The following is a 25,942-nucleotide window of genomic DNA, read 5'->3' as shown; positions in this document are numbered from 1 at the left end:
ACCTACCAAAACTGTTGGGATATGGTGGTGAAAAGCTGAAAGTGATGGGTCGCTGCCATGCAAAATGTTTTTACAAGGGATCTGAAAAGGTCTTACAATTGTTTGTGATAGAAACAAAAGCCCCAGCAGTATTAGGTCTAAAAACAAGTAAAGATATTGGACTTGTAAAGATCATTATGGCTGTGGATGGTGGGTGCAGCGAACTGTCAAAGGACAACATTAAGCATGAGTACAGTGATATATTCAAAGGCCTAGGGTGCCTCCCGGGGATTAGCCGCATACGTATAAAAGAGGGTGCACAGCCTGTCATTCATGCCCCAAGGAAAATACCTCTATCCCTTGAGGCTAAAGTCAAACAAGAACTAACTAGGATGGAGAAGTTGGGGGTAGTAAAAAAGGTCACAGAACCATCAGAATGGGTCAGTTCTATGGTTGTGGTAGAGAAGAAAAACACAGGCGCAATTCGTATTTGCATTGACCCACGTGATTTGAACAAAGTAATAATGAGAGAACACTACAGACTCCCCACCATAGATGATATAGCTCACAAGCTAGTAGGAGCAACAGTGTTTAGTGTACTAGATGCACAATCTGGTTACTGGCAATTGCGTCTTGATGAACCCAGCAGTCACCTGACCACTTTCAACTCCCCCTTTGGACGATGGCGTTTCACAAGGGTACCTTTCGGCATTGCTTCTGCTCAGGAGATATTTCAAAAGAAATCACATGAGTTGATTGCTGGTCTACATGGTGTTGAAGTAATAATTGATGATTTGCTGGTTTATGGAAAGGATCGTACAGAACATGACGAAAACCTTATTGCCTTACTCAAGCGGTGTCGGGAGAAAAATCTTAAACTCAATCCAAACAAAATGCAAATTGGGGTAGAAGAGGTTACATATTTTGGACACCTTCTAACCAAAGAGGGTTTAAAGCCTGATCCAAAGAAGATAACAGCAGTTATTAGCATGAAGGCCCCATCCTCCAGGAAGGAACTAGAGACATCATTAGGCATTTTTAATTATCTATCCAAGTTTTCTCAGGGCCTCGCTCAGCTGACAGCCCCACTACATGCATTGCTACAAAGGGATGCTATTTGGTCTTGGGACGCAAACATGGAAAAGACATTTGAGAAAGTAAAAAAACTGATCACTAAACATCCGGGGCCAATACTGAAATATTTTGATGTAAACTGCAACACTGTGCTTCAAGTGGATGCATCCCAGTTTGGGTTAGGTGCTGTGCTAATGCAACAAGGACATCCTGTTGCATATGCTTCACGAGCTCTGACAACAACACAAGCCAATTATGCTCATATTGAGAAGGAGATGTTGGCCATTGTAAATGGATGTGAGAAATTTCACCAGTATATCTATGGTCGCCCAGTGGTTGTGGAAACTGATCACAAACCACTATCTGCTATACCTCCACGCCTGCAGAGGATGGTTATGAAACTACAACAGTATGATCTCACAGTGAAATATAAACCAGGAAAGGAAATTCCGATGGCAGATACGCTGTCTAGTGTGTTTCCAGAAGAACATGAAGCACGGGATGAACCTGAATTGGCAGAACAGGTACATACAGTTCTAGTAAATATTACAATAGCTGATGTACGGCTGGAAAAAATTAGACAAGATACCAAACAAGATAAAGTACTAGAAAAACTAATTTGTGTCATATGCAATGGCTGGCCAGAAAAACGAAAGAAGCTTTCTCCTGAGTTGCAGGGATTCTGGCCTGTGAGAAATGAACTATCCTTTCATACGGATATCATATTCATGGGGGACCGTATTGTTATTCCTAAATCACAGCAGGCAGAAATATTGGAGCAAATTCACCAAGGACATTTGGGCATTACTCTTTGTAAGCGCAGAGCACGGGATGTGGTTTACTGGCCTAATTTGGACCTTGATATTGAGACACTTGTGAAGACATGTGAAACCTGCCAGACATTTAAAAAAAACAATGCAAAAGAACCTCTCACGTGCATGGCAGAGACTGGCCACATATATTTTTCATTTTGAGGACAACCACTACCTGATAGTAGTAGATTACTACAGCAAATTCTTTGAGTTAGCACAGCTGAGAAATCTAAAAGCATCAGCAATCATATGGACTTTCAAAACAATACTCTCGAGACATGGAGTGTGTGAAGAACTTGTGTCTGATAATGGCCCGCAATTCTCAAGTGCTGAATTCCAGTGCTTTCTGCGTGAATGGGGAGTCAGGCACAAACCAGTAAGTCCGTATCACTCACAGGCCAATGGTTTAGCTGAGAAGTATGTTGGCATAGCCAAATCCATTATCCGAAAAGCACAATCATCAGGGCAGGATGTGTACCTAGGCCTGTTAAACTATTGTGCAACACCCATGGAGGGTTTATGTTCACCTGCACAGCTGCTCATGGGTAGAGCACTGAGGACCACAGTGCCTATTGCACCACAGAAATTGCAGCCTCAGACTATCCCACAGGATCAGGTAACAGGTCAGAGGAACATAAACATGAAAAAGCAAAAGCTGTATTTTGACAAATCTACCAAGTTACTTGGTCCACTCAGAGCTGGGCAAGCTGTGAGACACAGAGTCACTGGGGATACATGGGAACCTGCTCGAATTGTCAGTGAAGCTAATTCACCAAGGTCATATATAATCAAAACCAAGTGTGGACAGAAACTGAGACGCAACAGGCGTCATCTTCGACCAGACACTGCAGCTGATACTCTACTCGGGGAACCAAGCAGCAATGACAATAAAGAGCAAAGCAATGAATGCACAGAATTCCCTAACATGGATGTAAAGTCTACTGAGGACTTTGAGGACAACATAAGTGTATCAGCTTGCGATAATGCTGGGAATGACTCTCAACCTGACACTGTACTGCTAGTGAGCCAGCAGTTACTTTCTCTCGTTGTGGTCGAGCTATCAAACCAAAAATATGGGAAGACTTTGTCTCATATTAAGTGTTTCATATTTGAAGGGGAAGATGTAATGATGTGTATGCTTTATGTTATAGTTTAAGTTCAATAGTTATGCTTAGTTCACTCTGTGCACTACAAACAGTTAACATTTGATGTGATTGGAGGGGGCGGGCAGTGATTGTTAAGATGGATGCTGCTGAATAAAGTCTGTATTCCTGTTCTCTCTCCTTGCTGTTTGCTAATACATTATAAAGATCATCACACCTATTGTATTGAAGGGGAACGTTTTTCCAATTTACTTTGTAAACATTTTTCTTTTAAATGTTATTGGTGAAAAGTTCCATATGATCCTTCTGATACGTTTGTTCCAGTTGTGGGTGCAATAGATGCAGTGTTCATAATGTTACCCAGCTGGCAACATTTTCCATGGAGAAGTCCCTGGGTGGGGCAGTCTAGTATTTTCAAAAATTATATACTTTTCTGCTATCCAAAGCACAAATTAATTGCATAATTTAACATAAATGTATTTAATGATAATTTGTGCAATAAAAATTGAACATTTTTAATATTAGATCATTTTACCTTAATATTGGCTAAAATTTTAGCCAAGTGGTCAGTAAATCCAGCTGGGTGGGGCACGGCACCCGCTCACTCATTAAAAAGGTCCTGGGGAGAACACTGATATGTACAGATATGTGTAGTTTGTAGCAAGGTCAGACTAATAGCATGGTATATGTATAATGAAGATGTATCAAATGTTTATTATGTTTAAGAACTTCAGTACAGAGGACAACATAATTTGTCCCCCTGCTTTCTCTGTGGACAGAAGACATTACTGATCTATGCTATGGTAGCACCAACTATGGCTCATTCTCTAATGTAAAGATGAGATTAAATTGGACCATTGATCCGTAGTATTTCCAGTAAAGTTTGAGAGTATTTAACATAATTATGCACTGCCTATTGACTCTACGCAAAATTTAGATGGTCACTCACTTTACAACAGAAATATCACAAGTGTGCCACCATTTATCTAAGGAGCTTAATTTCTGTATAGGTGTCATCAATCATAGTAATAACAAACAAACTTTGTTTAAACTTATTTTGTTTTCTAAAAGAGCTTGGCCTACTGTAAAACAGCTTCTAATTAGTGTGGGCAGCACTAAAGCACTGAAATGGAAGTTTGGATGAAATTAAATGGATATTGAAAGTATGAAATTATTTGTAGTTAAAACACTTTGCAATATACTGTAATTATTTTTTTTGTCCCCTTTTACTATAAATTAACTCTAAAAATAGTTTGTTTGTTTTTTAAATTCCACTGAGTTTCTATAAATAATGGACGCCCCAATGTCTAAACTTAAGTTTTATGCTTCGCTTACTGTCTTTCTGCAAACAATAAGGAACAGATATAAAACCCGTCAACAATGTCGGTTGTTTACACAAACTGTACTTTATTGCCTGGTTATACTGTATATAGTTTATATATCTTTCCCTAATTGTTCTCCACAGAAGACAGAGATAAATAGAAAACTATTTCACACATGGCAGCACCTATTACTTTATAGAATCTAGAGTACCTTATTATAGAAACTAAATTTTTCATCAATATTTAAACCACTAATATAATGATAATAAAAACAGCTACATATTATTGTAAGGCTAATAATTATTCATTGTAATTGTGTTTTATTTTGATTTTAATATACCTGTAAGTACTTTTAAAAAAATAAAAATAAATACGGTCATCAATTATTTTGTTTTCTAAGCATTGGCGTAATATCACTGTATTTGCAATTTATCCTTGGAAAACCTTTTTTTTTTTTTTTTTTGGTAAATCTGGATTTTGATGTGTGTACTACACGCTTGTTTCAATTTTTTAATTTACTGATGTAGCTTTATCACCTATATTTGTATGAAAAATGAGTTTCAATGTTTTATTAAATTTTAATAGGAGCAATTTATTTCTGCTTTGTTGTATGTGGTGCATAGAACAAAGAGAATATTAAAAGATTGCACTCTTTATTATTTTTTTCTTCAAAGATTATTACAATAAGTCAAATTTCTTTTGTTTTGTTTCATTTAAAGTTCATTAAAAATGCACAATTTCCCCCAATTATTTTATCATTTTTTTGCAGTTAAATAGCATTTTACTTTGCACAATACTTGCATTCAGAAATAGCTCGTAACATCCGCTATCATTTTTCAAGATTGTTAAAATTGTATTCTACAAATGTACTGCCATGAATTCTCACACTAGTTAGTTGTATTAGCACAATCAACAGAACACTGAATAGAAGGGAAAATAATTGTTTGCTACTTATACTTGGTCATTTGCATTTTTTTCGAAATAGCCCCCTTTTTTTTGGTCTTTTAATCATTTTTTCAAACAAAGTTTGGCTTCTGTGTCAAACAAGTGATTCATCATTGAGACCACAGGGATGCGGTATTATTTTCCCATTCAGATTGCCAAAAATTTCCAAGCCACCAAGCATGGTTTGCCAAAGGCAGTCTACAGTATCAGAAAGGCAGAATCAGAATTAGTTTGCATCTTCTGTAGCTCAGTGTGTGATTATATGCTTTATTAGGTTGGACGTATTTAATTACTTTTAAATTGTAGGCCCAGAAAATGTGGTGCAGCCTGACTTCACTTGAAGCCATGTAGCTCTTCGTTTTCATGCTAATTACAGTAGATGTTTATATTTTCAGTTAACACTTTGATTCTACACATAAGCAATAGTAAACTTTGAACATAATAGCTTCTTTTTTTTTTAAACTCATAGCATTTACTACACATATTTAGACATTTTATATTATTATCTCAAACCGTCCCTTTAGTATGAAGGAGGCATTCCGGAGTCAATGGGAATAAGTGAACCAAACAAACTTTTCAAATGACTGTGTAGAACCATTTAGGCTGGGAACAATTTAATGTGGGAGAGGTAAGAGCAGATGGATGAAAAGTGCAACAATGTTGCAGTCTTCTGGATGTTACTGGCTTACCTTTTATAATAGTTTAGATGCAGTCTTCAGACCTCTTCTACATTTTGTGCTTTGGTGAGCTGTTTTCTGCTTCCCTGCGATAACTCATAGTGGATCATGTGAGGTGTTCGAGTGCTGCCACCATAGCGCTTCAGAACCTTTGCCTTTATATTCTCAAACTGAGTCAATTAGAATATTTTGGAGCCTGACATACTTTTAGGAGCCAGACAGTGGTATTTGTATATAGCTATATGGAGAAGAACTAAAAAGTTAGAAGCCTGGGGTAAACTTCTAAGAGCTTGTGGCTCCTGGGCTCCTGAGTTTGTGAAGCAGATGCCAACTTTATTAACATTGTTTAATTAACATCAATAAAACCCATTTTTTACAAAGAAAATAACCCCATACCCAAGAAATTTGTGCCCACTATCTACCATGTGTCAGCTAATTAAAGCCAGACATACATACCAATACAAGATCTCACTTATCTAGTCAGCTATCTCCACCGTATGACCTGCCAATGCCTCTTATTTTCAAAGTTCCACAAGGGGGTCGAAACCCCCTTCTTTCATGCTTTCATACAGGGTTGCTATACATGGGGTATAATAAATAAAGAGAAGGTACACTGGAACAGACGGATTACAGGGCCTATGGACCTTACAGATTAGTGATTATATACTATTATTACAAATACTGCAACCATATAGTGCTCAAATTGCATGCATGCTCTTGAGCCTACTTCAGTATGTCCTAATTGGGAGGGTGCTAAGTTTCACAGGAGACCAAGAGAGAAAGGTAAATTCTTTGCCTAGTCTAGTAGCTGATGAAGCTTGAGATGTTTTGCATTTTCTTCAAGATTCAGGGATATTACTCACATTTTTCCCTCATAGGATAGTTCCTAGAAGAGATTGACATTGGAAAGTACTGTCTGTACAATGTAAATCTCTACTTTGTAATTATGGTCAGAAGCTTGCCATGGGCTTCCTTGTGTTTGGTCATGATGATGTACTCCCTTAGTATATACTCTTCTGTTAGTTACAGTACAGGATGGGCTCTCTACTGTATTCTCAAGGATAAAAGCTGGGTAAGAACAGTGGAGGGAACAGTATCAGGGTAAATACCTGTATGTCTCATGCAGCCCACAGGATTATCAGTATGTACATTTGTTATGTATAGTTTAGCCACATCTCGTCATACTTTAGCTATAGGGCAGCATTGTCGAATTGTGCACAAAGAAAGTATTGCACTTTTAGTCAGTAGACTGTACTGCAAGATAACAGATTGTGCATATCTGGCACGTTACCAAATGGCTGCATTAGTTTACAGCATTTATAGTTAGTGCTCAAAGGAGATACAGCCTTTTTAGGCAAGCGACTTTACCTTGTCGTAGCAGTCAGCCTTGTTAGCACGCTTTTTTTTGCCAGACTGCAGCAGGAGTGCTAAGGAGAGGCCAGGATGCACTCACATTGCACGGAGAGGAAGATACAGGAACACGTAGGTTACTCTGAGGGGATGAGAGTTTATGCAGCGATGTTAGTATTTTCCCATTACTCTGCCTGTTGGCACACTTTCCAAATCCTCCTCTTGCCACTTGTTTATAGTGCACTCCTGGTGGTTTGTTTTACTGTTTAGGTCTTCTATTTTCCTCATCCTGTATATAGTGTGTGTGTGTGCGTATATGTATTTTGGCATTATCTAATGTTATAAAGTAGCAGACTGGGATTTTTTTCCCCAGGATTTGGCCGTGGGGGTGGGGGGGGGGGTGCAAATGCTCATATTTGGGTTTTTACACTTACATATCTGTGTTTTCAGATTGATTTTACAATATAATTTATATACTAATTCAACTGCATATTGCTGTATTTGCGAATCTTCTTATCCACCTTTTTTCTTTTGCTTGCTAAAATGCTGAATCTGTGCTATTGTTCTGTTCTGTACTACAGTACCAGTTTAAATCATGTATGCAGTTCCACAGTAGCTGCTTAAAACCTATAGAAGGGTGTCTCGTATACTGAATTGCGCAGGAGCTTATCTACGTAAATATATTCCCCTCTTCACATTTCCAGAGTCTGCAACCAATTTGCTTTTAGTTGTTCACTTTCTTCCTGTTGTTGTTCTTCTGAGGGTGCTTCCTCAGGTAATTAAGATCAACTTCAGCAATCGTACCAACTCATGCTGCGGTCTGCAGAAGGGGTGGGTATCAAAGGATTATGCAGGTTTTCAACTTTTCTCTATAGTATAAAAAAACAAAAACACGCTTTGTCTGAATCACACTCCCCAGATAAGGGTCAAAGTCGAGATCCTCAAGCGAAATTGATAGATGCTCTAGCAATTCCTTGATCTCATCAGCTAGCTTATCTTTTTTCATCCAATTGTTCTTCTTCCAAGGATAATTGCTTTTATCAAGCTAGATCAACTTCTGCAATATCTATAGCACCTGCTTGGCCTTGGATGACATGGTATGCAGATCCAGTCCAGATGTCCAATGTCTCTCCGCTGCATCTTTCTCGGTGGCAAAATATATTGCCTCAGAGGTTTTCTGATCTGTCATTGAAACCTTGATTTAGGATCGTAAGTCTGTGGCTAGGAATATTTACCACAAGGGGTGGAAAGTGCATCTATCTTGGTGTTCAGATTGGGGATACACATGACATTCTTTTAAAAGACCTCAAATTTCACAATTCCTTCAGGATGGTTAGATAAGGTTTTTAGGCCATCACTCTATTGGGTCATATTTAGACTCTTTTAGTTTTATTTCATAGGAAAATTGTTCATCGTTCTGATATTCAGGCATTCATTAGGTCTTATTTAGAATCAGACCTGTAGTCAAGCCTTTTTTCTCCTCCATGGAGTTTTCAAGGTGTTGCAATATCCTCCCTTTGAATTTATACAAAAACTAGATGTTGTTTTATTTTTATTGGCCATCTCCTAAGCTAAGAGAGTACCTAAATTGTAATCTCTCTCTTTTGACCCTCCATATTTGTCTTCATCAGGACAAAGATGCCTTTTCTGTTTTTTTTCCTAAGGTGGTTTCTTTAGGGAATATCAGGAGATCAGGAGATATTGGTATCTTCCTTAGGTCTCAATCTAAATTCATCAAAGGAGAGATAACTACACAATCTGGATGTGTTTAGGACACTGATATGCTATTTACAGGCTAATAGGGATTTCTGTGAGTCTTTATTTTGTTTGCCCTGTTCTATGGTACACTTAAGGCCTTGGAAAGCCACTTCTGTTTAGTTAGCCTTATAGTTCAAGGGTTGAATCACATGGCTTACTTGTAGGTGGGTCAATTGCCACCTTCACGTATCACAGCTCTTTCATATTGTTTTGTATCTACATTTTGGAATTTTGAGTATATGGCTTTCCTAGAACTAATTGCTAAGTCTGAAACTTGGTCATCTTTGCATATGTTTACAAAATTTTATCAGTGTAACGGGTTTTGCCTTGGTGGAGGTAGCTTTGGAAGGAAGGTCCTTCAGGCTGCTGTTCCTGGTAAATAGGTGCCTGCCTTACCTTATTTTCTGACTTTTCCCTTATTTTTCCTTTGTGGACTCCACAGCTTGAGTATTGGTTCCCACAAGTAAGGATTTTCGTGGACTTTCACCACATTAGGAAGAAAACATAATTTATTTTTAATTGATAAATTCCCTTCTTTCTTGGTGGTGATAGTCCATGAACCCGCTCAATTTTTCCTGGCAGCAGTTTTAGTTTGCACCTCTTTATCCTAATATCTTTCTTACTACTCCTAGCTTGGTTATACGTAATACTGGGGGGGGGGGGGAGGATGAAGTAAGAGGGATACTTAAAGCTCTGCATGGAGTGCCCTTGCCTTCTCCTGGTGGCTAAGAGATGAATTCCAACAAGTAAAGATTTTTGTGGACTATCCCCACATAGTAAGAATACATTGTGTTCCAGCTAAATCATGAAAGTTTATTTTTGACCTACAACTCCCTTTAATGAAAGTTACAGTTCACATATCTTAACCCCTTAATTGCTTGTGATGACACGCCTGTCTTCATCCTGTGGGCTCCCCTTCTGATTCGGAACCTAGGGACCTCTCATGCTGCAGACATAGAAGAAATTTGAATGAGTTTAGCAATTGTATCTCTACATTTTCCTCTCTTATCCACTATAGATAGCAAATTGAATTCACCTGTAGCATTTACATATTGTCGAAAAATTTAAAAAATTACAATACAAACAGAAAATAAATAAAAGTAAATATGTAACTACATTGTGCTAGTTATTTTAACCTGTTATTTTTAAATACTGTACTGAGTTCACTTTTCCCCCTGAGAATGTATCTGTGACCAGTATCTGTTTTTCTCTTTTGTTTGTATTAGTTATAAGGCCCACCAGCAGAGACACATCTGCCAGCCAGAGGATATTTATTATAGTTAGGATTAAGTAAGGTCAGTTTAGTCTTTGTACATACTAGCTCAGATGAACACTAGAAACTCATCTGCCTCATGCTTATTAGTATATGGCACATTTGTTTATAGGGAGGACACAGGAAGTAAAACTTCTCTCATGACGTTAACATTTCCTTTGATCATGTTTATTCAAACATATTAAAGTGCATGATATTTTATTCTCTGAAGTGCTTAAATATTGACAGCTTTATTAAAAGTGATGACTTTATATATATATATATATATATATATATATATATATATATATATATATATATTATATTCAGAGATATAGAGCCTCAAAATTGGATTGTAACAATTTACACATTCTTAAAGGGATATTTTAGTGCAAAAATTGCATGCTATAATATGTTACAGCATGCGATTTTTGCACTGTCGATGCTGTAATTCTGTGTTTAAGCCATTTTTTTTTCTTTTTCTATAAACCACTGAAGTGTACTCAAGGGGGCAGATGTATCATGGCCCGAATGAGGCCAAATAGAAAAAAGAGTTAAGAAGCAGCGGTCTTAAGACTGCTGCTCCTTAACTCGTCCGCTGCCTCTGAGACTGCGGACATCAATCCGCCCGATCGAAAACGATCGGGTGGATTGACACCCCGTGCTAGCAGCCGATCGGCCGCAAATCTGCAGGGGAGCTCCATAGCACAAGCAGTTCATTCAGCGATGTCTGGCTGACATGATACGCTACAGCGTATCATGTCCGCCAGACATTGATAAATCGGCCCCCTGGAATCAAAAGCGAAGACACATGATAATACATTCATATAATATTGGCAGTCCAAAAAAAAAAACCTTGCTGAACTGTGACGGACTTCCCCGCTACCCCGACTGGGTAGCGCCATTGACCGGGTCCTTCCTCTGCCTGGAACAAGTGGCTATGTAGCCCAGGAAAGTGATTTCTATGTAGCCCAGGAAAGTGATTTTAGCTGGAGCTCACCCAAATAACTAGACAGACTAGCCTTCAGGTGAACAAGAACTGATTTTATTGAGAACACGCACTCCTTTTATACACACATCTCATCTTGATAACACAAAGGACAATCCCACAATTTTCCTCACATAATCCCAATACTTAGGGGTGGCGGTTTCGGGTGATCCCGGTAGTTCCGTCCTCCTTGGGTACTAACACTACCGGGGAGGCCCAGGGACTGTTGGACGGTTCAATGACACCGAGGTCCAACATTCCTCGGAGCTCCCAGTGCATACTGTCCCTGCTGGCCTCAGGGACCCTGTAGGCAGCCTGTCGCAGGGGTGTCTGTCCCGGGGTCTCCACCCGGTGGATGGCTGTGGTGGTAAACCCAGGGACAGTAGAGAACATGTCTCTTCTTTGTTCCAAGAGTCGCCGGACTTGCCTTTTCTGTCCGGGCTCTAACCTGTCATATAGGGATATGTCATCCACCCCCTGGGGGGTGTCAGTAGGTCCGGGAAGCTCCGGCATTGGAAGACTATCAGAGTCTTCCACTGCCGGCGCACAGATAGCGGCCACATCTCTAGGTCTCTCTATGTATGCCTTTAACATGTTCACATGAAAGGTCTGACAGATCCTTTCATCTGAACATTTCGCTACCAGGTATGTGGTGTTGTTCAGTTGTTCCACAACCCGGTAAGGTCCTTGCCAAGAGGCCTGTAGCTTGTCCGTTTTGACAGGCCTCAGAGCGAGGAACTTCTGTCCCACAATCAGGGTTCGGGTACGGGCATTGCGATCATACCATCGCTTCTGCCTGTGCTGAGAGGCTTGAAGGTTCTCGCGTACCTGGGCAGCCAGGTCCTTCAGCCGGTCTCTGAGCTGGAGTACGTACTCCACAACAGAGTGCTGTTCCCCCCCCCCGGTGGCTCCCTCCTAGTGGGCTCGTACCAAATCTAGTGGGCCCCTAACCTTTCGACCATATAGAAGTTCAAAGAGGGAAAAAACGGTGGATTCCTGAGGCACCTCTCAATATTCAAAGAGGAGGTGCGGCAGAAATCTCTCCCAGTCCTTGTGAGTGACCGAGAACGTCCGAAGCAGTTGCTTTAGGGTCCCATTAAACCTCTCAAACAGCCCATTCATCTGGGGATGGTAAGGGGCGCTGTGCAGGGGTTTAATCCCACACAACTCCCAGAGTTGTTGAGTGATTTCCGCAGTGAACTGTGCTCCCTGATTGGAAACCACTTCCCGAGGGAAGCCTACCCTGGTGAATATCCGGAGCATCGCATTTGCTATGGTCTCCGCTGTGATATTGGCCAAGGGGATTGCCTCGGGGTATCGGGTGGCATAGTCCACCACTGTAAGGATGTATTTCTTCCCTGATGGGCTGTGCCGAGCTAATGGCCCCACAATGTCTACTGCCACTCGGCTAAAGGGTTCCTCAATAATGGACAGGGGATGGAGGGGGGCTTTCGTATGGTCACCTGTCTTTCCTACCTTCTGGCAAACCTCACAGGATTTACAGTATTCCTTAATATCGGCTGTAATGCCTGGCCAGAAGAAGGTTTGAGTCAAGCGGTGGTGGGTCCTTTGCTTTCCCAAGTGGCCGGCTAAGGGGATGTCATGCCCTATGTTCAGTAGGTTGGACCGAAACTTCTTCGGTACGACGAGCTGGCGTTTGGCACCGGTCCTTTTCTTCTCTTGGAGATCCGGTACAGGAGCTCTCCCTCCCACTGGAATCGTTCGTCTCCGGGGCCCTGGGGGTCAGCACCTACTCTGTCTCGGTAAGGGGCTAGGGTCGGGTCGCTCAAGGTTTCTTTGGTGAAGTCAGAGGGGGTCGCCCAGGAGGGGGTGTCAGTAAGTTCGGGGTTAGTGGGGACGGGTAGTCGGGGAAAGGTAGGTGTCGGGGTGGTAGGTCTTACCTGGGTCCCCGGAGTTGGTGAGGTGGTGGGGCATCTGGCCTGCTGGCGGGTAGTCACTGGGCAGGTATCCGGAGAGGCATCCCCACATAGGCAGACACAAGGTGGCCAAGGTCGTTTCCCAACAGGACCTCGGCAGGGATGTGGTGCATAACCCCCACTTCTACATTGCGGGAGTCGGTTTTCTAGTTCAAATGGACCCAGGCTGTAGGAATCCTGAGGACCTCACCTCCGGCTACCCCCACAGCAAGGGTGCGCCCAGTGCAGCCGGAGGGGGGAATGAGGTGAGGATGGATCAAAGAAACGGTGGCCCCAGTATCTCTCATTCCTTGAGCCGCCTGCCCGTTGACCCAGACAACTTCCCGGTGTTGTTGTCGGTTGTCTTGGTCCATTGAGCCGACATGGTGCAAGACACCCACTTCTTCTCCTGTCCACTCAGCATAGGGGTCAGAGCTCACTGTATGTGCACAATGGGCAACGGCCTGATAGGTGCGGGCTTGAGGAGACCCCCACGAGGTTGAGGCAGGATTCCTTGGCGGCTGGGCTGGGGGTTTTCGTTGTCTGGCGGGGCAGTTCCGTATAACATGCCCGGGGTGTCCACACCCATCACACCCCCGGGGATGGCTGCTCCCAGCCGGATAAACAGGGGGCGGCCGGGTCTGTGGCTGCCGAAAGAACATTTGGGTTAAAGCTGGGGCTGGAGCGGGTTGCTGGTTGGGGGTCTGTGGCCGCCTGGCGCTGGGCATCCACATACCGATCAGCCAGGGCGGCAGCTTGGTCAGCTGTTCTGGGTCCCTTGTCTTTTACCCAGTCCCTTATCTCTGCTGGGGTGTGGTTGTAGAACTGCTCCAGGAGGATGAGTTGAACAGCTTCGTGTAGGGTGGTGATGTGGCACCCAGTAACTCGGTATACGGCTGCTCCTGTTGTCTTTGTAGTCCCCTGTAGTTTAGCCGTTGAGCCTCCAGGGTAAGTCCATACCGAGCAAGGATGCGCTCCTTCACCCGGTCATAGTTGACTTGATCTTCGGAGGGGACTGTGTGGAAAGCCTCCAAGGCCCTACCGGATAGTTTCCCAATTAAGATAGTAACCCGATCGGCATTAGTGACCCCATGCATCCGGCACTGGGTCTCGAACAGCTGTAGGTAGCGGTTGATATCCTCACTCCCATCATCCTGGAAGGTTCGGAAAGCCCCGTGAGGTAGTTGCTTGGGCCGGGAAGGGGGGTTCAGGGGATCCGGCATGACCCCCCTATAGACTTCTGAAGCTCCAACATGTGTATCTTGTTGGCGTCAGTCACTATCTGAGTAAGGATCTCCTCGGGGGAGTTAGGTCCATAGAGAGCCAGTTGCCACTGTACCTGCCGCTGTTTGTCGGATGTTGTAGTCCCTGGAGTGGAGGCTGTACTGGGCTGTCCTCCACTTTGGTCGCTGTCTGACCCACCAGCCTGTTCGATAGCCCGATCGTCCTCCATCAGTTCGGCTACGTGCACTGCCTTTGTCTTGTTGCCGGCGACTTTCCCTCTAGTCTGCAGCAATGTTCTCAATTCTTCCTTCCGGAGCCCCTGGTACTGCTCCATCCAGCAAGATCTTCAGTTGGTGGTTTGGACTTTCCATGTAGACGGAAGCATCCCATCGCTGCCAACCAATGTGACAGACTTCCCCGCTCCCCCGACTGGGTAGCGCCATCGACCGGGTCCTTCCTCTGCCTGGAACAAGTGGCTATGTAGCCCAGGAAAGTGATTTCTATGTAGCCCAGGAAAGTGATTTTAGCTGGAGCTCACCCAAATAACTAGACAGACTAGCCTTCAGGTGAACAAGAACTGATTTTATTGAGAACACACACTCCTTTTATACACACATCTCATCTTGATTACACAAAGGACAATCCCACAATTTTCCCGCCATTCCCGCCCCTCCAGACAGCCCGGCACCTCTATAGGAGCCACAGTCTCACATAATCCTAATACTTAGGGGTGGCGGTTTCAGGTGATCCCGGTGGAGCGGCGGCACTTCCAGGGTGTCATTTTAAAGCTCTCAGTCCCCAGATGCCACAGTCCAAAAAATCAGCATGATTCGTTATTGGGGACAGGAGTTACATTCCGTTTAAGTTATGGGGTTAGGGATGTCCAAAACCCCCAGTTCTCAAAGGAGCTCCCCTCTGATAATTGCCACAGCTCTTGTCCTCCCTAGGGGCTACCAATCCCCAAAAGAGCGGAGCTCTGAGGCAAAGGGCTGCTGGAGCAACCAGGGGTAAAGTTAGCAGGTGTCCTGTGGCCGACCGGGAGTTCCAGGAGCCCGGCCAGCCTGAGAGGAGTTAGGCGGGTGTCCGTTGTGAGGCGGCCGACTGGGAGTTACAGAAGCCCGGCCAGCCTGGGAGGGTTTTCTTGGTCATACACCAAACAAAAGCTTCCAGAGATTGTGGTTGCTCTGAAGAGCCCAAAACCACTGAGAAACAGTTGGGGTGAAGTCTATAGGGGGGCAAGGGTTCAGCCCCTGCAGCCTAGTATCCGTGACATGAACTATACAGATGGTGTAATGATCGTGGGATATTCCTCTATCAGACCAAACTTGGCCAGTAGTCTTCTTATCCCAGCGTCAAGTGGAATGATAGGAAATATCCCAGAACAGAGAGAGTTTATGAAATGAGGTATGCAGTACACACGGTAGGCAGGGTAGTCCTTCACGGCAATAAGATGAAGGCAGAGAATGGTCAAGATAGGCAGAGTCCGGCAACAGGAAGGCAATCCAGCAAAATAGCAGTTCAGGGGTAAACCAATAGAATAGTCAGGAACAGGCAAGTATCAGCAACAAAGGATATCCAGCATTATCACAGTTCATGGGTAAACCAATAGAATGGCAGACAGGCAGAGTTCAGCAATGGTAAGGAAAACCAGCAATTCAGGGGTTAAGCAAGCAGAGTGGTCAGATAGGCAGAGTTCAGTATCAATAAGGCAATCCAGCAATTCAGGGGTTAGGCAACAGAGTGGTCAGATAGGCAGAGTTCAGTATCAATAAGGCAATCCAGCAATTTCAAGTACACAACACCCAGGAGTACACAAAGTAACACTTATACTTGGGCAGAGAATGTAAGTAAATAAGGTACTTGCATAGGTGTAGATTTGCGCCAAGGAGGAAACAGCTGATCCGGACCGGCATCGGAAGACCCGGAGTGCGGCGATGAGATCATCGCCAAGCGCAGAAGAAACCTTCAAGTCCATTGCAACAGCCATGGTAACCGGAGGAAAGCCGACAGAATCTGTGGCGACGGCCACAAGAGACGAGCGGCATGACAGATGGCTTCCAGAATGAAGCAAACTGTTTTTGACTCAAGGCAAAAATTCACAGATTTTAGTTTTAAAGAAAACTAACAAAATGATCAAAATTTATCATACAAGCACAGTTTTTACACAAAAGAAGCAGTTTTTAATGGTTAATTTTCCCTGTTTGCTTCTAAAATGCTTTTTATGTATTGCAGGTATTTAAATATATATTTGTGGGCTTACAATGTACATCAGTTGAACCATAAACAATCTAAGCTTACATGCAAGTAGTTTTTTAATATTTAGTAATCTTATCTTATTCAGTGTTTTAATTCAAAGCACATGAAAGAGTCCTATTAATATAGATATTTTGCTTTCATTTGTTTATAGATTCATATTTATTCCCTTGGGATGACCTTGTACTGGGGAGCAGATTACGAAGTACCTCAAAGTCAGGTAAATATGGCCATTTAAATATTTTTATATATAGATAATAGGCATAAATTGGAAAGGTGTTTAGACTTGCATGCTCTATATGAATCATGAAAGTTTCATTTAGACTTCACTGTCCCTTTAAGCACTGCATTGTGAAAGATCTTCCTAACAATAAATGTGTGGTTATTTCATATTGCTTGAAAATCAACTAATTGGGTTACATGTAAATGAAGTGCTTCACTGGTCTAGCTAGTAGCTGAATTAAGCAAATTGTGACATACTTATGTACGTTATATGTACTACACAGCTCTGGAGGGAGTAAACCCCCACACAACCAAAATTTAATAATGAATACAGGTTTCATATTTTTATGTTTAAATTAACTGGGTGTAAGTTTTCATATTTAAATAAAAAAAGGCTAAAGCAAAATTTTTAACAATGTTTTAAAACCTTTACAATAAATATTGTTTATCAAATTTACTTTATTCTCTTGGTATCATTTGATAGACTATGGTAGGATCTAGAGAAGAGTTTTTCAACTACAATCTTAAAGTGACACTGAACCCAAAAATGTTCTTTCGTGATTCAGATAGACCATGACATTTTAAGCAACTTTCTAATGTACGCCTATTATCACACTTTCTTCATTCTCTTGGTATCTTTATTTGAAATGCAAGAATGTAAGTTTAGATGCCGGCCCATTTTTGGTGAACAACCTGGGTTGTTTTTGCTGATTAGTGGATAAATTCATCCACCAATAAAAAAGTGCTGTCCAGAGTTCTGAACCAAAAAAAAGCTTAGATGCATTCTTTTTCAAATAAAGATAGCAAGAGAGCGAAGAAAAATTGATAATAGGAGTAAATTAGAAAGAAAACATTTGGGTTCAGTGTCCCTTTAAGGGTACACCAACGTGCCCGATTTTCATATCTGAACTAGAACAGATTATTTCACCTGTGCTCTAGTTAAAGGGACATGAAACACAATTTTTTCTTTCTTTCATGATTTAGATAGAGAATACGATTTGAAACAACTTTCCAATTTATTTCTGTAACCTATTTTGCTTCCTTCTCTTAGTATCTTTTGTTGAAGAAACAGCAATGCACATGGGTAAGACAATAACATGAGGCATACATGTGCAGCCACCAATCAGCAGCTCCTGTGCCTATCTAGATATGCTTTTAAACAAAGAATACCAAGAGAATGAAACAAATTGGATAATAGAAATAAATTGGAATGTTGTTTAAAATTGTATACTTTCTCTGAATCACAATAGAAAAAAAATTGGGTTTCATGTCCCTTTAAGATATGAAAACCTGGCCCATTGGTGTGCCTTGAAGACTGGAGTTGAAAAACACTGGTCTTGAGCATGCACATGTCTTAGCATCATGTGGCAGCAGTCTAACACTATTATACATATAGTGCACAAAGCACATGCACACTCCTCAGCCTACATCAGTATGCTCTCATAGAAAGAAGGTACGTCTGAGCTAAGGAGACCATGAGAGAGAGGTACATTTGGTAACAGATGTAAACTGGAAAGTTTCTGAAACTGTACCCTCTACTAGACTCATGAAAATTTCATTTGAATGTTCATGTCCTTTAAGAACTTTTAACCGAGTGTTTGGTTTTCATTTTAATGTCCCCTTTAAAGCTAAAAATAGATATGCTCAGAAAAACTCTTGTGGAAAAGAATCCTCAAAAATCACTATACAGGTAGCCCTCAGTTTATGCCGGGGTTAGGTTCCAGGAGGAATGGTTGTAAATCGAAACCCAGTTTATAATGTAAGTCAATGGGAAGTGAGGGAGTTAGCTTCCAGGTCCCTCTCAAAATTGTCATAAGTAACACCTAATACATTATTTCTAAAGCTTTGAAATGAAGACTTTAAATGCTAAACAGCATTATAAACCTAATAATATAGATTGTATCATCAAACTAAGTTTAATGAACAAAAACATTTGCTAACAGCACCTATTTAAAGGGACAGTTCACCAAAAAAATGTCTCCCCTTTAAATTGTTTGCAATGATTCATTTTACCTGATGGAGTGTTTTAAATAGTTTACAAGTAGCTCCTTTATCCCTATTTTGGCATTTGAAATAGCTAATTTAACCTGTGGTATCCCAACCTATACTGAACGTTTCTATACTGGAGTATATTCTATTGAATAGCCTAGGTAAACACAGCCAGCAAAAGAGATTACACTCTCAGTGGGGGGCATGATAGTTAAGTAATAAAATGATAATTTTCCATTGTTCTCTCTAAGTGTTGAGCTTTGATTTTCTAGACAAATATAAGATAAGGAAGCAAGTGTGTGTACACAAAGTGATAACATAATGAGATCTGATATTACCTGAAGCTCAACCTATTGTAATAGGCTGTGGTTTAAAAGCACAAAACCAGCTACTTCATATGCACAAATAAACCAAAAAATGCAATTTCTCATACATTTTACACCCTGAAGCTGGTATAACAAGTCATTGAAACTACATTAATATTAAAACAATTTTACAGTGTACTGTCCCTTTAAATAATCACACAACAGACTGCATCATCATCAAACTAAGTTTAATGAACAAAAATGTTTTTTTACTTCCATTTTTCTGCAATATGCAATGTATTTCAATCTGGATTGATTAACAGTTAGACAACCTCACCTCAAGCAGCTGGACAGGAAGATAATAGGGAAGTTGCTGCTAAATCTTGTTGCTCGATAGCTAATGTCTGCTCTGTGTACACAGATCAATTTAAGTACAATTTGCTGTTTGAAATAATAATCAGGTACAATGTTAGAGGGATATTTTATTTCATGATTTCATGCTAACGTTTTTTTTTAATAGTTTATGAAAATTCTTTCAATTAAACTACAATGTATAATGTGAATATCTCAAATTATTTTTCTATATTTTAAAGTTTGTTAAATCTTCTTATTAATAATATGGTCTCTTTCTTTCTCCTTATCAGCCTATACAACTTGGGGAACGTATAAACAGCATTTTGCTTTCAATGTGTGAAGATCACTGCTACACACGGCTGTCTACCCGCACTGTTTTGGATGGCTGTAGCGCTCATGTCAGAAATAGCAACTGTGCGCCATCGTTTTACTACATCAAGCAGCTAGTGAAATTGGTTCTTGGCAGTCTGTCTGGGGTATGTTAATACATGGTTTGGCATTTTATAAAATATATTTAGGTAGTTTAACTGTTTTTAATAAATCAGTTCACTGAATGACAGTATTTTAAATAGGCACGAAATTGAAAATGAAGCATTCCTGATTCAGATAGACAACTCAAATGTATTTGTGGATGCACATATATATGCCTCTTGTAATTAGTCCATCTGATGTGTTCAGCTAGCACTCAGTAGTGCATTGCTGCTCCTTCAACAAAGGAAACTAAGATAATTGTTACAGAAAATGTTTGGGTTTCTTGTCCCTTTAAACCAGGGATGGGGAACCTTGGCTCTCCAGATGTTTCAGAACTACTTTTCCCATGATGCTCAACTGGACTTCACAGTGCCTAAGCATCATGGGTAATGTAGTTCTGAAACATCAGGAGTGCCAAGGTTCCCCATCCCTGCTTTAAACAGCATACTTAGGTAGACTCAGGAGTGTGCATTTGTCCTGAAACAGTATGGCAGCAGTGATTTGTAACATAGTTATTTTTTAACCAACTACATTTAAGGTAATCTTTTTATATTATACAATTTTGTGCTATTACTATTACACTTTTTTACCTCGGAATTGTGGCAGTATATAATTGTGCTAGATCTACATGAGTTGGCATAGACACTGGCTAAAGTATACACTATTAGCACTCAAGTCAATTTAACCTCACTGAGGTGTAAACTCAAATTAAATATTAAAAAATTAAATCTTTATTGAAACAAATTATAATGTGGGAACAAATGTAAAAGAACAGTGCTAGCATTATACCATACTGAGGCATCCTTTGATAAACTGAATCGTTATTTAGTCTATTAATTCAATACTGTATACTTCAGGTGTATGACACTTTAAGTATTTGTTATTGACCATTATATAGTTCCTTCTATACTATAGAATTATTAATATATAGTCCCCACAAATAGTTACAATTATAACCTCCAGCACACTGAATAAATCAATTATATGTGAATATGGAGAATATAAGGTACCAAATACTAGAGAAAAAACTAAATGTTAGGTTTTAGTGATTGTAACATGCTTATAGCGCTTCTGAATGTTTTAACTATGTTATACATTGTTGAGCATTATAGGGCAGACACACACACGCGTGTGTGTGTATATATATATATATATATACACTTCATGCACAGATCATACTTATCAATTAAAGGGACAGTAAAGCCAGAATTTAACTTAAGTTAATTAGATAAAACATACTATTTCTTTTACAAGATATGACGAGTCCATGGATTTCATCCTTACTTGTGGGATTAAATCTCCTGTTAGCAGGAAGTGGCAAAGAGCACCACAGCAGAGCTGTATATATAGCTCCTCCCTTCCCTCCCAACCCAGTCATTCTCTTTGCCTGTGTTAGTGATAGGAAGAGGTAAAGTGAGGTGTTAGTTTAGATTCTTCAATCAAGAAGTTTTTTATTTTAAAATGGTGCCAGTGAGTACTTTTTTTCTCAGGGAGAAACCGCTAATCTATTACTTCATAAGAGGAGTGGAGACATCTTATTTTCTGCCCTGATGTTGATGATCTTCGCAAACGTTCCTAAGATCCATGATGGTTCCCACGGCGCAACTGAAGGCAGTGCAATAAAAATATTCAGTGTGGAGAAAGGTGCCTTGCTACAAGCAGCATTGACGTATGTTCAGTCTTTTGTTTCTGGGGAGACTTGTTACATCAGAACAGGCTGACATTATCCTCTATATGGGAGGGGTAAGCAGTATGCACTATATGTAAGGAAATGGTGTACCTGGAATCCCTTTATATTAATTGCCAAAGTATGTAAAATATATCTTTGAGGCTGCAGGGGCCTGAATAAATAAAAAGTTTGTCAATAACTGTTTTATCGTTTATATTGTTTTTTTTTTACACATCTAAGTAAGCGGATGCAATACGGTTAGAGGATTTGGGCACATTAAAATAATTTTTATTGCCACAAACACTTTTTTGAAGATAACAGAAAAATTGTTGCGCTTTTATTATTTAAAGGCGCAGTACACTTTTTTGTATTAACTTTTTTGTCTATATAATTGAATTAAGAGCTCAATATTTTAAGTATAGAACGAGTCTATTTAACATGTCTGAAACTGAGGAAACTCCTTGTTCTATGTGTTTAGATGCCACTGTGGAACCCCCTCTGATTTTTTGTCCCTCGTGTACTGAGAGGGCCTTACAATGTAAAGCACAGATTTTATGTAAAGAAAATGTGTCTAAGGATGATTCTCAGTCTGAGGAGAATCAGGGTATGCCGCCAAATTCTTCCCAAGCATCACAAACTTTAATGCCCACCCAAGCGACGCCTGGTTCTTCAACCGCGTCTAATTCATTTACTCTGCAGGATATGGCTGCAGTTATGTCAACTACCCTTACAGAGGTATTATCTAAATTGCCAGTGTTACAGGGCAAACGCAGCAGGACAGAAGTCAATGTGAACTCGGACGTCATGTCCTTTAGATTTAAGCTTGAACACCTCCGTCTGTTACTTCGGGAGGTTTTAGCGATTCTAGATGACTGTGACTCTATTGTGGTACCACCAGAGAAATTGTGTAAAATGGACAAATACTTAGAGGTACCTGCTTACACTGATGTTTTTCGGGTTCCTAAGAGAATTTCGGAGATTATTAAGAGGGAATGGGACTGACCGGGTATCCCGTTCTCACCTTCTCCTAATTTTAAGAAAATGTATCCCATATCTGACACTGTTCGGGACTCTTGGCGAACAGTGCCTAAGGTGGAGGGAGCTATATGTACCCTGGCTAAGCGTACAACTATTCCTATTGAGGACAGTTGTGCTTTCAAAGACCCTATGGATAAGAAATTGGAGGGTCTTCTAAAGAAACTGTTTATTCATCAGAGTTTCCTTTTACAACCGACGGCCTGTACCAGTTACCACTGCGGCGGCCTTCTGGTTTGATGCATTAAAAGAGTCTCTTAAGACTGAGACTCCTTTAGAGGATATCTTAGATAGAATTAAGACTCCTAAGCTAGCTAATTCTTTTATTACAGATGCCGCTTTTCAGATTGCCAAATTGACGGCTAAGAATGCCGGATTTGCCATTTTAGCGCGTAGAGCGTTATGGTTAAAATCTTGGTCTGCTGATGTGTCATCTAAGTCAAAGCTTTTGGCTATTCCTTTCAAAGGAAAAACCCTATTCGGGCCTGATTCAGAATAAATAATTTCTGACATTACGGGAGGTAAGGGTCATCTCCTACCTCAGGATACATCTGCTAAGCTGAGAGGTAAACAAAATAATTTTCGTTCCTTTCGGAACTTTAAAGGAGTCCCCTCTTCTTCCTCATCTTCCAACAAACAGGAAGGGAATTTTGCTCAGACCAAGTCCATCTGGAGACCCAACCAGGCTTGGAACAAAGGTAAACAACCCAAGAAACCTGCTGCTGCTACCAAGACAGCATGAAGGGGCGGCCCCGATCCGGTAACGGATCTGGTAGGGGGCAGACTCTCTCTCTTTGCCCAGGCTTGGGTAAGAGATGTTCAGGATCCTTGGGCACTGGAAATCGTGTCCTAAGGGTATCAACTGGAATTCTAAAATTCTCCCCCAGGGGGAGGTTTCTTCTTTCACGATTGTCTGTAGACCAGATAAAAAGAGAGGCGTTCTTACGTTGTGTAAAAGACCTCTCTACTATGGGAGTAATTCATCCCGTTCCAATACTGGAACAAGGGCAGGGATTTTACTCAAATCTTTTCATGGTCCCCAAGAAAGAGGGCAAGTTTCGTCCTATTTTAGATCTGAAAAGTCTAAACAAGTTTCTCAGAGTCCCATCATTCAAGATGGAGACTATTCGAACAATTCTGCCATTGATCCAGGAGGGTCAATATATGACTACTGTGGACTTGAAGGATGCATATCTTCATATTCCCATCCACAAGGATCATCACCAGTTCCTAAGGTTTGCCTTCCTGGACAAACATTTTCAGTTCGTGGCTCTTCCCTTCGGGTTGGCCACAGCACCCAGGATCTTCACAAAGGTTCTAGGGTCCCTTCTGGTGGTTCTCAGGCCACGGGGCATTGCAGTGGAGCCTTATCTGGACGATATTCTGATCCAGGTGTCGTCTTACCTTCTGACAAAATCTCATACAGACTTGGTGTTGTCCTTTGAGGACTCACGGATGGAAGGTGAATCTAGAAAACAGTTCACTAATTCCACAGACAAAGGTTCCCTTCTTGGGAACCCTGATAGACACTATATCCATGAACATTTTCCTGACAGAGGTCAGAAAGTCAAAGATTCTGAATACATGCCGAGCCCTTCAATCCAATCCTCGGCCATCAGTGGCTCAGTGCATGGAAGTAATTGGATTGATGGTGGCAGCAATGGACATAATTCTGTTTGCTCGATTTCATCTCAGAACACTGCAACTGTGCATGCTTGGACAGTGGAATGGGGATTATACAAATTTATCTCCGCAGATAAATCTAGATCAGGAGACCAGAGACTCTCTTCTTTGGTGGTTGTCACCAGATCATCTGTCCCAAGGGACATGTTTCCGCAGACCCTCATGGGTGATGGTGATAACGGACACCAGTCTACTAGGCTGGGGTGCAGTCTAGAATTCCCTGAAGGCTCAAGGTGTGTGGAGTCAGGTGGAGTCTCTACTTCCAATCAATATTCTGGAGCTCAGAGCAATATTCAATGCGCTTCAGGCGTGGCCTCAGTTGGCTTCAGCCAAATTTATCCGTTTCCAGTCGGACAACATCACAACTTTGGCTTACATCAATCATAAGGGAGGAAAGAGGAGTTCCTTAACGATGACAGAAGTATCCAAGATAATTCGATGGGCGAAGGCTCACTCTTGTTATCTGTCAGCAATCTACATCCCAGGAGTGGACAACTGGGAAGCAGACTTTTTAAGTTGACAGACATTTCATCCGGGGGAGTGGAAACTCCATCCAGAGGTCTTTGCCGCTCTGATTCTCAGGTGGGGCAGACCGGAGATGGATTTGGTGGCGTCTCGTCAGAATGACAAGCTTCCAAGATACGGATCCAGGTCCAGGGATCCTCAAGCCGAACTGATAGATGCCTTGGCAGCGCCTTGGTCGTTCAACCTAGCTTATGTGTTTACACCATTTGCTCTCCTTCCCCGAGTGATCGCTCGGATCAAACAGGAGAGGGCTTCAGTGATTCTCATCGCTCCTGCGTGGCCTCGCAGGACTTGGTATGCTGATCTAGTGGACATGTCCTCTTTACCACTGGAAACTTCCATTGAGACAGGACCTTCTCATTCAGGGTCCCTTCCAACACCCAAATCTAATTTCTCTGCAGCTGACTGCTTGGAGATTGAACCCTTGATCTTATCTAAGCGGGGGTTCTTTGATTCGGTCATTGATACTTTGATTCAGACACGTAAGCCTGTTACTAGAAAGATTTACCATAAGATATGGCGTAAATATCTTTATTGGTGCGAATCCAAGAACTACTCATGGAGTAGAGTTAGGATTCCCAGGATTCTGTCTTTTCTCCAAGAAGGATTGGAGAAAGGGTTATCAGCAAGTTCCTTAAAGGGACAAATCTCTGCTTTGTCAATTTTACTACACAAACGTTTGGCAGATGTTCCAGACGTTCAGTCCTTTTGTCAGGCTCTGACCAGAATCAAGCCTGTGTTTAGACCTATTGCTCCACCCTGGAGTTTGAATTTAGTTCTTAATGTTCTTCAAGGGGTTCTGTTTGAACCCATGCATTCCATAGATATTAAGTTGTTATCTTGGAAAGTTTTGTTATTGGTTGCTATTTCTTCTGCTCGTAGAGTTTCTGAGCTTTCAGTGTTACAATGTAACTCGCCTTATCTTATCTTCCATTCAGATAAGGTGGTTTTACGTACCAAACCTGGGTTCCTTCCTAATGTTGTTTCAAATAAGAATATTAATCAGGAAATTGTTGCTCCTTCATTATGTCCTAAT

The 25,942-nt window shown here is 41.2% G+C and overlaps 1 protein-coding gene across 2 annotated transcripts in view; it reads left to right on the top strand.

The window, feature by feature from the left end:
• PTPN13 (protein tyrosine phosphatase non-receptor type 13) overlaps nt 1-25,942 on the top strand; it is a 565,956-nt gene that overhangs the window by 207,831 nt on the left and 332,183 nt on the right. For both annotated transcript variants that reach the window (XM_053703380.1, XM_053703379.1), the window contains exons 4-5: nt 16,808-16,873; nt 19,814-19,999. In XM_053703380.1, the coding sequence (XP_053559355.1) occupies nt 16,808-16,873; nt 19,814-19,999 (252 nt within the window). The remainder of the gene's footprint in view (nt 1-16,807; nt 16,874-19,813; nt 20,000-25,942) is intronic.

This window comes from Bombina bombina, chromosome 2 (genome assembly GCF_027579735.1).
Source record: "Bombina bombina isolate aBomBom1 chromosome 2, aBomBom1.pri, whole genome shotgun sequence".
NCBI classification, from domain to species: Eukaryota; Metazoa; Chordata; class Amphibia; order Anura; family Bombinatoridae; genus Bombina; species Bombina bombina.
The sequence above is the reverse complement of the archived record's forward strand: the minus strand, read 5'-3'. Positions and strand labels throughout refer to the sequence as shown.